A 13,091-nucleotide genomic window follows, 5' to 3' on the forward strand; every position below is an offset into this window, starting at 1 on the left:
TCCTTGTGCATATGCAGAGATTTCTCCTCCATGTGCTTTCATCTGCAAAGGACCAGCAATTTTATTTTTTGAGAATCCCCATAAACTGAACTAAGATTTAAACTTTAAAGTGTTTTAATTTAAATTGCTGTAATAATATTTTTTATGATAAGCAATATAAAGGATATTTTTAAATATTTCCCAATAAATAATGTTATATATATATATATATATATATATATATATATATATATATATATATATAGTATTTTTTTTTTAAACTTAAGATTTAGAGTATTTAGACTTTAGGATTTATGATTTAGGATGCTCCACTCAATCAGTTGTCATTGTAAAATAATATAACTATCTTTTACTATTTTCTGTTATTATCTCTTATCTATAGTATCACTATACGATTTTGTAGTTGATACACAATTATAATAATTATAATTTTATAATTATTACAATTAAATTTTCACATGATTACATAAGCCACGATTATATAACTATTGCAACATCAATAGTACGTGAACAAAGTTATTAAAGTAAAATTTTCTTTTATATTTTGCATCAATAAACAAACTACGAACAAAATTTGAAAAAATAAAAAAGAAAAAATTACAATAAACAGAATCAAACATAAAAAAACCAATGTGATAATAAAGAGAAAAAAATTAAAATATCGAAGAACTTATTGTAGCAAAAAGGTAAAATCTATCATCTCAACGGTCCTATACGATCGGCTCCACGATTATATGTGAGGAGATAAATCAAAAAATTATAATTGACTAATATAGTAGAAGATTTTTTTTTGATTTTATCGAAATTTAAATATTGGAGAACTCGTAGTTGTTATAGCATGTCTTATAAATTAGATAAAAAATTTTAGATGAGAGATAATAATACTAAGTAAATTGAATAATTATAACCAACTTAACAGTAAGTTGAGAAGTTCTTTTAATAAACAATTAAAATAGGAGGTTTAGGAAAAAAATTGACATCTTCTTGATTTTTGCCTTATATATAAATTAATTTTACTGAGAAATTGAATAAAGATGATTAATATTTAATGGTTGGCGGGCCCTGTTATATGTGTTATCGCATGAGCTTTCTTATCCATTGCTTAACGCACTCCACTCCTTTCCTCTACGCGCATACTCCACCAGGGCTTCCAATTAACTCCCCCTCTTTCTTCCGATAATCAACCAATAATTGCTTCCACCGCCATCAGGTACTTGCCTTCGACGTCTCGATGGCCATCTAAGATCCGCATTCGCCTTTTCGTTTCAGGATTCAAGGGTGTTTTGATCTTCGTTAGGGTTTCGAGAGTCGGTAGCCGTGGAAGGAGCGGCATTTTGCCTGCGGCCGCCGATCGATTCGGGATTCCTCTTTCTTTCTGGCGTTCGTGGTCAAAATCCGCTATTGCTGGATTTCCGTTGCGTTTACTTGTAGAAAGGTTGGATTTTGATGCTATATCGTCGTCTTTGCCTGTTCATCTCGAGTTGCGTCGTATGTTTTTCTTGTTAGTTCGTGAACTATGAGTCCGCAATCTGGTTGTGATTGAATCGTGCTTCTCTATATTTGTTCGATGTGCCATCTCTTCTCAAGGTCAAAGATTCAGTTTTTTTCTCTTGTGTAGACTGTGGAGGGAGCGGATTCCGTTTGGTAGTTGTCTCCAAGATCTGTCGTTTCTATCTGGGTGCATTGACTTCGTTTATTGGATTGACCTGAACAAAGTTTTTTCCCCTTCTTGTTGCTGTCTTGTTTGTGTTGTTAAGAGCTTTCGATTTCATTACCCTCACCACTTTATCAAGAAGTTTCTGACCTCTTCTTCGAACTTTGCTTTCATGGATGTCATTTTGATGCATAAATTACATCATTTTTATATTGCTTATTAGATATCTTCAGATTCCATTACGATAGTCTTGAATGCAAGCCTGCTCAGACATCACTTTATAGATAGTAATATAATCAATAGGTTATGATCTGTTTATTACTATCATGGAAATCACTTCTGCCCCATACTCATTATATTAAGATTTGGCAAAGGTGACTTATTAGCAGGTTTCATTATTTTCCAAAACAAAAATTATGATGATTTTAGTTGCATTGCCATGCAGATATACTTCAGAATAAGCTTATGGAAGTAAAAGTTTTTTTTTTTTTTTTTTTTTGATCTTCAAGGTCATCGAGGATAGATTTATGCTGAATTGATGGTGCAACTTTATGTAACATTGAGCTAATAGATACAAGCACAAGCATCCACTTTCTTTTAATTGAACCTAAGTCCACTCGCAACCCGACACCTGAACTGCAACTTAACATGTCAAGTGGACAGCCTCCGGAATCAGCTTCTCAACAACATTGCAAACAAGAACCTGGAATTCCAATCATATTGCAGGAAACAGTTCAGAGATACACTCCAGTAGATGGAGATACTGTGGTCTTTGAGTGTCTAAAAAAGGGTCATAATGTTGATGAAATTTGTACAAACGTCTCCAAACTTCCATGTGCCAGTGACTTGGATCCATCCTTTGGTTCTACAAAACGTTTAAGTGGACAAGGTTCAACCACAGAATTGTCACAGTTGAACAAGAATCCAAACTTGAAAGAAATTGGAGAAGATATGAAGGAAATATTAGAGCAGCACAACACGGATAATCACAGAGTTTCTGTGAAAGTCAGTGATAGCAACAGTAGTTTGAGAAAGACTAGTGCAAGCACCAAGCTTAGTGATCAGGTTGAGAGTGGGAAAAATAGTATGTGCAAAGCTAGTACAAGCAGTGATGCAAGTAATGAAAGCAGTTGTAGTAGCATAGGCAGTAACATTAACAAGCCTCACAAAGCAAACGATTCAAGGTGGGAAGCAATCCAGGCAATGCGTGCTAAAGATGGAGTTCTCGGTTTAAATCATTTCAGGTTGCTTAAGAGATTGGGTTCTGGAGATATAGGCACTGTATATTTGTCAGAACTGAGTGGGACCAAATGCTGTTTCGCTATGAAGGTTATGGACAAAGTATCTCTTGCTGGTCGTAAAAAGCTGCTTAGAGCACAGACAGAGAGGGAGATATTACAATGCCTTGATCACCCTTTTCTTCCTACATTGTATACTGACTTTGAGACTGAAAAATATTCTTGTTTGGTGATGGAGTACTGTCCAGGAGGAGATCTGCACACCCTGCGGCAGAGGCAACCAGGAAAATGTTTTTCAGAACCAGCAGTGAGGTAAGAAGTCTGATTTTGGACTTTGTTTTCTAGATAATATATACTATATTTTAGAACTGCTTAACTTATTTGTTTTGATCTCTTTGTATGTTTTTTCCTTGTGGAAACCCTATATTTTTTGTAAGATTTTGGTTATTTAGCTTTTATTTTTCATTTGACAGCTGGTCCTGAAATCAATTATATCATTGAGGATGCAAATATTTATTTTTATCTCTTCATTTGAGTGAGTTTCAAAATAGTAAATTTCACAAGCATGTATGATTGGTTCCTCTTACGCTCTGCTAATACCATAACTGGTGTTATACTGACAATTAATCTTTACATTTCTTGTTTTGGTTGACGTACTTCAGACCATGGTTTAAAGTGTCGTGCCGAGATGATCGAAACGGGCGAAACATCTCGTTCTGCTCGGCGATGGCCACCGGCATGACCCCGACACCATACCCGCGACAGGTGCGACGTGTTGCGCGACCCCGTGGTCACAGCGAAGGGGTCAGACCCTGTAACAACAACGGAGGGGTCACATAACCCTTCCGCTACCGCCGCGGAAGCATCGTGCCGAAAGAGTCAGGTAGAGGGGTCGCTGTAGAGGGGTCGCACGACCAACGCGATCGCGCTGAAAGAGTCAGGTAAGCCCCATGGCCATGGCTGGTCGCACAACCCCGTGATAGTGTCGAAGTCGTGTGGGCTCGCGAGTGGTGTCGGATTTCATATTTTTTTTTAATTAAACTTAGGTTAATTATTTTAATCAACTCCTAGCATGATGGAAATAATCTAAAAAGACTTTATTAAACCCTAATAAAATTATCTAATTAATTTTATATTTTATTTATTTTAATTTAAAAATTATAATAAAATTTTTATTTATTTATTTATTATTTTCATATCATTTCCTTTTTTTATAGATTAATTTTTATATTGTTTATTTTTTAAATATTTATGTTAAATATTTTAGTTTTTAATTAATATATTTGCTATTTAAAAAATATCGAAATTATATTAGTACGGCACGATACAGTACCGAAATTGTATCGTTCTGGTTCAAGACGGAAACCTCGGTACGGATCGAAATTTTAAAGCTTGCTTCAGACCATGAACTTTTGTAGATATATATATTTCCATAGTGCATGAGCTTTCCTCCCACCACCTTCAGCAATATCGAGGAGCATATCACTGCTGGGTGACCTGTCATTTTAAATAGGTTTTTGGAGTGGAAAAAATGCTAGTAGGAGGTGAAATTGAAACTGAATGGAATGCAATATGAATCGCCAAAGGTTTAACGTTGTCGTCTTTATCTTGAAACCATTTTTTAGAAGAAAAAAATATATCACCTAAAGTATCTACTGGTATCTAGTCCCGGCCACGGGCTGGGTCCTAATCGGATCCGGCCTGGCCCGTAATCGGGTTGACGAGCGGGTTATCTGTTGACCTAGGTCGGCAGGCCTGAACCTTAACCTTAACCGACCCCTGCGCTAAGGTTAAGGCCCCCATTTAACCGCCGGTTCGATGTTTTTTTCTTTTTTATAGATGTAAATTTGTTTAAAATAATTTCATTGCTGGGACTCGAACTTGGGTCGCCAAGATGAAAGCCGAGTATCCTAACCAACTACACTACAATTATTGATGTCCTTATGTGTTAGTTAATTTATTAATAACTAATCAATAGTTTTCTTTTGCTATATTTTAATAGTTGGAAGAAGAGTAAGAGAGTAAATAATTCTTTTAACTTTGAAACGGTCCGTTTATATTAGTGTGATTTAAAATCTAGATAAAAAAGTAAAGCAATTCTGATCGTTGGGGGAAAGAGTTTTTTTTAAAAAAAATTATTTGATCGTTTTTTGATCAATAGCTACGATTTAGTGTTTGTTATTCTCCAAACTTTATAAATAAGGAGCTCATTTCATCATTTCACAACACCTTCTCTACTCTTATCTCTCAATTTTGAAATCTCGACCGCTTTTGACTTCAATTCTCCAATTATAATGGAAGGAGGATGTTCATCATCTCAATCTCGGAAAAATAAGGAAATAGTCCATCGGAACAAGGACCACGATATTTAATTTATCAATGATAAACCCGAGCAAGTTAGGACATCTGAGATATAAGGAAGTATTGATAGCGATACTTCCAAAGTTCGAGATACTCCTTTAAAATCATAGGAGATACGTAGGCAAGGAAATAGTGCAAGTCCTTTATATATATATTTTTATAAATTATAATTTTAAAATAATAATAATCTTGAACCGTGGTGAACCATGAACCGGTGGTTCCAAAACAGATATCATCAATAGGATAAAGCGTGAGGTGAAACTGTGAAAGAAATAGAGAGGTTTTCTGGAGTTTTATGTGTCATTGCGTGCTAAAAATTTTTTTGTTTATTGTACCATCAATCATATTTTATGGAATCTAGTGTTGAGAAGCTATGAGAAAATGCAATTGTACCATCAATCATACTTTATGGAATATAGTGTTGAGAAGCTATGAGAAAATGCACAAAAAGAGCAAATGTAGTAGAGCTGATAGAAGTAAAGGCATATTACTCTCTGGAGCGATTAGGTGTGGCTTCAATTGCTAGTAAAATAAGATAAAATAGGTTAAGATTGTTTAGACATATTCAAACATGTGTCAATGCCTACAATTAACAATTAGATTTATTGGATCAATTATATTTTAAGATGTGACTTAGAGAGATCTAGATTTTACTAGTGATATAATATTGTTGAGTTTGATGAAAGAGTAACACGAAAATAGTCGAGACTTCACAGTTTTATGATGATCAATTGAAAGTTTTCTTTTTTCAAAAGACATAATTGTGATTACTCAATTAATTGGCTATGAAATGTTCTGAGAATTTGGACAAAACTAATGGATTAATTCCACAAGAAGCCAATTGTTCAATTCCAGTGATATCTTTCTATCTACACATAACCTAGTTCACTGCACTTGGAAGAAATGATACTATATGACAACTTAAAGATGAAAAAAAAAATCATCACCAGCTATACACAGGAGTAGTCAAACCTTTTGGAAATTACTGAGTAGTGAAAACAGAGAAATTGTTTATATCTCTATTGGCATAGATCAATTATGTTAGTTCAAAATATAAATGGGTTGGTTTGGTGCCTGCTTGATTTGTCCTTTTTCCAGTCAAATATATCTCTGATCTGTCTGCAGGAGTGATTCAAGAGTAATATAAGATTATAAATTCAGTTGACAATTATGTGCTGTGAGACTGAACGGTGTTTAATGTCAGTTGAAAAGGCCAAATGATTCAGTTACTTGGACTGTAGCCTGGATACCATCAACAATCTTTTATGATCATAATACAAGCCCTATGGAGATGTTTCTGTCTCAGTGAATACACCACCTACATGTGAATTGTAATTAGTCATAAACTCAATCAAGAAATTGTATAAGCAAGTAGCTGCAGTTTTTCATAAATGAATTGTAATCCAGGAATATTTCTCGTGATACTATTTTTCCTTTTCTTTCAAAAGTTTCATCTTAATTAATGTACAACTACTTGGAATTACAAAATTCATATCCAACTGTGTACACTAGGGGATTTTTTTTCAGCATATCTATATTTCATAATCATCTTATGTTGTGAAGACTTGAACATGGAAGAGTGTCATCTTTTATCAACTTTTTCCTCAAAAGTAGTAGATTTTGTTTATGATCTCTAGTAGTTATTTGTAAGCATGTGTTGCCAAATGCAACTGTATGGTTGAACTGCAGTACAAAAATATGCTTAATATTTCTACTGAACTATAATTTCCTTCTCTCTTTTACTGGACTGTTTTTCTATATATTTTTTTATTGGTGGATGAGCAGTCTTAGCGACTTGCACTGCTACTATGGGTACTGAGAATAGACTGTCCTAGTTAATATAAATCTTGGAAATGTTCATGTGCAACAGTTCTTGTAAATATGCTGAAGTTTTACCATTACATTTTTTAATGAATTGTGTATTACACAAATAAACTTCTTGTGTATACTGAGTTCATCAGCTGCATTCATTGCATCTCTTTTAAAGTCTAACTAAATTGATTATCAAATTTTTGAAACATTTGCATTTGATTTTCACAAATGCAGGTTTTATGTTGCTGAAATCCTCCTTGCTCTGGAATATCTGCATATGCTTGGTGTCATCTATCGTGACCTGAAGCCAGAGAATGTCCTTGTCCGAGAAGATGGCCACATCATGCTCTCAGACTTTGATCTTTCTCTTCGTTGTACTGTTAGTCCCACCCTCATTAAATCATCAAATACTACTTATGAGCCTAGAAGAAACAATCATGGCTACTGCATCCAACCTGGTTGTGTTGAACCATCCTGCATCCAGCCTTCCTGTGCTGCCCCCACTACATGTTTCTTCCCTCGGTTATTTCCCTCCAAGTCCAAGGTGCGGAAACAGAAGCTTGAGATTGGAAATCAGATCAGTCCATTGCCTGAGCTCATTGCAGAACCTACTGATGCTAGATCCATGTCATTTGTTGGTACTCATGAGTACTTGGCCCCTGAGATCATCAAAGGTGAGGGCCATGGAAGTGCTGTTGACTGGTGGACCTTAGGTATCTTCCTGTATGAGCTTTTATTTGGAAAGACTCCTTTCAAGGGTTCAGGCAACCGTGCTACATTGTTTAATGTGATTGGTCAGCCCTTGAGGTTTCCTGAGTATCCAGTTGTGAGTTTCTCTACTAGAGATCTCATAAGGGGATTACTAGTCAAAGAGCCACAGCATCGGCTTGCTTATAAGCGTGGGGCTACAGAGATAAAGCAGCACCCATTTTTTGAGGGTGTTAATTGGGCCTTGATTAGATGTGCAACCCCTCCTGATGTCCCGAAACCCATTAAGATTGAGCAACACATTGGGGCAATGGCATCAACTAGTCAGAATGCTAACCCTACATCTGAGAAAGGTTCAGATAACTATCTGGAGTTCAATTTCTTCTAATGGCGTAATCTTGACTGGTGCAATTGCCCTTGTCGACACTACTCAATGCATGCTCTCGAGTTCTAAGTGGTTTTATAAAAATCATGCTGGTTGTATTTCTCTTATTGTACCAGGTCAAACTTCTTAAGTTGCATATATTATTCATGGTTGGTTAGATATTTTCCTCTACTGTTCATTAATCTACAAAGCTTGCACGAGACATTTCTATTCGGCAATTTTCTGCTAAATAATAGCTACTGAGTTTCTGGATAAAAATTCCCAACCACCTCGTGGGGTTTGCAAATATCTTATTGTTTGGCATTATCCAGATTCTCTGTTTTTTGGTGGGGAGAGACTCCAAGTTGAAATTGAAACTTAAGACACAGGACCAAGTTCAGAAAATCAGTACATGGACTATGTTCAGAATCGAATTAAAATCTAGTGTGCAAAATGAAAATTTCCCTTGTATGCTTGTAAAACTTCTCATTGGATTTCGTTGCGAATGGAGATCCGTATGCAATTTAATTTCTGTTGAGCACTTCTTAATAGCATTATGTTATATTCTCAGCATCTTGGAGGCAGACAGTATAGAATCATTTTACTTTCCTGTTTATGAGCTCTCAACTGAATTAACTCGGATTCAAACAAACCTAAGATGGTTAATCTACGGGGTAGGCCAACCAGCTACATGAACAGATTGTAAACTTCCTATTGCCGTAAGGTGTCTGCTTTGCTTATACTCTTTTTTTTTCTGTAAAAAAGGATCACTATATTTTCCTACAGATATGAGTTAACAGAAGCAGATGTTTCTCTTTTGGCCAATGTTTTAGGTGGAACATTAACCCTTTTGGAAGATATGTTGGTTTGAAGGTACATCTTTACACTTGATATTTCACTTTGATGAGTTCTTTTCCAATTTTAATATTAATATTTGCACTAATGCCTGCCGGCATGTGCATCACCAACTTATCACCACTATAAGATTCAATCTGAGTGGTCAGAGCTTCACTTCGCTTTGTAAGTTGATCCAAGGAGACTTTGTAATCTCCTCAGAGATGGTTTTTCTAGAATCTAGTATGATATTAGCAGCAGTGATTTTGCCAATATGTCATGGGCACAAGGTATATATATTTTATTTCTAAATCAAAAGTATGGTTTATATTTTTTATTCGTGAGAAGATAAAAAGCATGTCTTAAAGTAAATAACCATATTACTTGTGGATGTTGAAGGTGTGACAAAATATCAAGGAGTGAATCTAAAGTGTTTTTACAAGTGCGTTTATGTTAATATATTAATTTCATTTTATCACTGGTATATGCTCGCTTTCATATTAACATTTTGTGCTAGGTATCATTTGTGATCTATAGAATTGTATGCCTACACCTGTTTATGCTAATGTATTAATTACATTTTCCCTCAATATAAAATCCTCTAACATCTGGAAACAACCTCTTGTAAAAAGTAGGGTAAGGTTGCGTACAATGGATCTTTTCCCGAGACCTCGCATAACGGGAGCTTTGTGCACTAGGCTGTCATTTTATTAAATCCTCTAACATGCTTGCTTTCATGTTAATTTTTAGTGCTAGGTATCATCTGAAATCTATAAAATTGTAGTCCTACACGTACCTACTGACAGATAATTGGAAATTCCGTTTGCATGCAAGTTAAATCTCACTTTAATAATCATAGTTATTAATCCAAATTTCAAGAAAACAATATTTATTATAGGGGTATTCTATAATATTAAAATACAGATAAGATAACTAATGTCAAATAAGCCAATTTTTATATATATATAAAACCATCTAAATTATCCTGAGAAGACGCAAAGTTGTTATATAGTTTAACCATATGTATTCTTGGTTTGTTGGAGGTAGAGGGAGTTTTTAGTTCTCCTTGATGCATTTCTTGTTAGCAGGATATCGATACGTTGAATCTGTTCAGTTGCTTGCACATGATGCCTGTGCTACCTTTGTTTTCCAGGTGGTGAAGCCACTCTTACAACAAAGGACAAGAAGGTACAACTCCTGCAAGGTTGTAGCAGAGATGAATTGTTGAAGGTGAGGATCACTTTTTTTTTTCCCTTCATAGTGAGATTAAAAAGATAAGGGAAATAATCAAATTGGGTGCCTAATAATGGAAATTTCCTGATATGGCCTTCTTGTTGCACCGATCATACCTCTCCAGCCATTGTACTAAAGTATCCTTTTTTGGCCATTGAGCTGTCTTACCAAACAATTTATAGAGCTAGTGCTAAAGTTCTAAGTTAGCTTTAGCACATTCTCGATACAAAGTATTGTTCATTCAAGTTCTTTGGTAAAATTATTTGTTGGATTGAATAAATTTAACAATTCCACATTTTTAGCAGTTCATCATCCCCTATTGAGTTTATTGATATCATTCAGTGTTGTTTGGTTAAATTATTTGATGGTAGAAGTGGAGGACTTTGGTACAATGTGTGGGAGGGGGGCTTGATTAGGGTGAAATTTTGTGATCTTAAATCATCATACTTGTCGATGTCTTAACTAACCAGACTAACAAGTTTGGAGCATCCTAACTACAACGCTCGTCATGTAGTTGATGACTTACTTTCTTAACCTTTGCAAAACAGATACTTCCAATGTATCCAGAGAGAGAGATTATTGCTATAAGATAGTTAGTGTACGATAGCAACTTGCATGCTAGTAATAAACACTTGGTAACGACTATAGCAGATAACATCTGTATTGCTATGTGTTACTAGTCGTTTAGATAATCTCAAGAGTGTACTTATCTGTACTGATCTGTAGGTAATGGGCTACAATTCTCTAGAGAGGCTGCATCTGATGACCCCTTGGGCCATTCCTCACCAAGAGCTCTATGATTACATGAAGCAACAAGCTCTAGGCCTGGAATATGTGACATTCCTGAAGCAAGGATCCTTCCATGTAGACGTGCCACGACCGAGCGGAACTAGTCAAGATGATAAAGTCCAAACGAAACTGTCTGAGGCTGCTTACAGGTATGCCCTAGTTTTGTATCAGGTTTAAGATCATTTCTGCAACAGCTGTGTCTTCAACTGATTAAATGAACTTCAAATTGTGAATAAAAGTTATCTAACATTGCATCCATCAAATATGATCTTAATGTGTTTTTTTTTCCTCATGAAAAGACAACTTTTTTTGTTTCTTTGCCAAGGAAAGATAACACAACTGCACAACTGTGCTGGTTCTTGGGTTTCTTAACTCTTAGCACAATAATTCAAACAGATGGACATTAAACTTTATATATATATATATATATATATATATATATATATATATATAATATTGTGCTTGGTGGCTACAGCTAGCTATTGTTTCTTGATAATTTAATTTTTGTGGAACCACATTTAAGTTTATGCTATTTAAACCAAATGATAGATACAAATTAAAAAGGTTAAAAAAAAAGAGTTACAGGCATGTACATTTTTTTAATTAGTAAATATAAATTTAGTGATAAATTAATATATATATATATATATATATATATATATATATATATATATATATATATATATATATATATATATATACATGGTTGTTCATTTTCTATTTTTTTTAGTTGGCATTTCATCAAAAAGACTAAATATGAATGTGTTCCTCTTCCATAAACTAGGCACACTTCAAGACATTGGCAAGAAACATCCATTGAACAAAAAAACAGATGGCAACATAGAAACGCAGCACATCTCTAGGGTTGTTTTTTTTCTAATGAATATGTGGTGTGTGCCTATCATATAGTATATAAAAATGTATTTATTTATTTATTTATTTGTCATGATATATAATTTCTAATGCATTTTTTTGCTTGAAATAATTAGATGTATTCTTTATGTACAAAAATTGAATCAATCAATCATTTTAATATTTTTAAAAGTGATCTTTGTTTCAATTGTGTCTTGTGGTTAGGGGATGAAATCTGCATGTGTATGATTATATGGCCCCATGCCCATAGAAAAAACATAAATAAAGAGAACACAATGATAATATCTCATTCACTCACCATGAAAATTCATTCATGTATGTTTTTTCAGGATAAAGCTGAGAAATCAAATTGAAATAACTGTATTTGATTCAAAATTTAAATTTGGTTATTTCAGAAATTTAGTTTTCTTAAAAAATAATTATTTTGATTTATTGGTTTTGATTAATTTAAATTATCAACAATGAATTATAATCCAAGTTCATGAATTATAATAATTCAAAGATAGTCGAGTGACAGTCAATTATTCACATATCAGTCCATTAATAATGTAATAATAGTCAATTATTTTGTATTTGATTAAATTAATTGATTTTATATATTAATTTGACATTAATGATAAATTTGATATTTATCAAAAGAAAAAAATAGCCTTCTCTCTCTTCATTTGTGCTCACCTTTCTTACTTACGTTTTTTTAAAAAATTTATTTAGATCGAAATGTTTATTTTATAATATATTTTTTCTAAAAAAATAGCAATTGAATTTGTCTATTTATTTTATATTTTATTTGTTCTATTTAAGTATTTATAAAAGTCAATAAATGACGTAATATATTGAACTCCATAATATCCGGACAGCACGTGATCTGCAGCTAAAATCACGTGTTCCTTTCCTGCGCCTGCGAGAATTCAGCTCACACTTCACATTTCCTTTCACCCCCCTGAAATTATCGCTATTCGTTTTCTTCTTCCTGTTTTAAAAAATTCACCTCTTTCCCCTCTATTTTTTTATACCATTACCATATTCTTTTTTTTAAAAAAAATACTTAAAATAAAGTGGACTTTTTCCAAATAGGCCACAATATTAATGTTTTAATATTATTGGTCTTTAATCTTCAAGTATCTTATTATTATTATTATTATTATTATTATTATTTATTTCTCTTTTTTTCATGTATATTTTGATATGTCATCTTTTTCATGCAATTTTGCATGATTGATTAGAT

The 13,091-nt window shown here is 33.7% G+C and overlaps 1 protein-coding gene across 11 annotated transcripts; it reads left to right on the top strand.

Moving 5' to 3' along the window:
* The first annotated feature begins 1,097 nt into the window (after positions 1 to 1,097).
* LOC121970758 (serine/threonine-protein kinase D6PK-like) lies at positions 1,098 to 12,037 on the top strand. Of its 11 annotated transcripts, none has more exons than XM_042521682.1 (7): positions 1,111 to 1,435; positions 2,164 to 3,204; positions 7,300 to 8,861; positions 8,944 to 9,010; positions 10,125 to 10,201; positions 10,931 to 11,142; positions 11,778 to 12,037. In XM_042521682.1, the coding sequence occupies exons 2-3, from the start codon at positions 2,303 to 2,305 to the stop codon at positions 8,159 to 8,161; spliced, it is 1,764 nt and encodes a 587-aa protein (XP_042377616.1). In that variant the 5' UTR covers positions 1,111 to 1,435; positions 2,164 to 2,302; the 3' UTR covers positions 8,162 to 8,861; positions 8,944 to 9,010; positions 10,125 to 10,201; positions 10,931 to 11,142; positions 11,778 to 12,037. The 11 variants fall into 11 exon arrangements, with proteins under 11 accessions (XP_042377613.1, XP_042377617.1, XP_042377616.1 ...); XM_042521678.1 differs by having other exon boundaries at positions 8,971 to 9,010; positions 9,123 to 10,201; XM_042521681.1 differs by having other exon boundaries at positions 8,971 to 9,010.
* The last annotated feature ends 1,054 nt before the right edge of the window (positions 12,038 to 13,091 follow it).

Source organism: Zingiber officinale, chromosome 4A (genome assembly GCF_018446385.1).
Source record: "Zingiber officinale cultivar Zhangliang chromosome 4A, Zo_v1.1, whole genome shotgun sequence".
Lineage (NCBI taxonomy): Eukaryota > Viridiplantae > Streptophyta > Magnoliopsida > Zingiberales > Zingiberaceae > Zingiber > Zingiber officinale.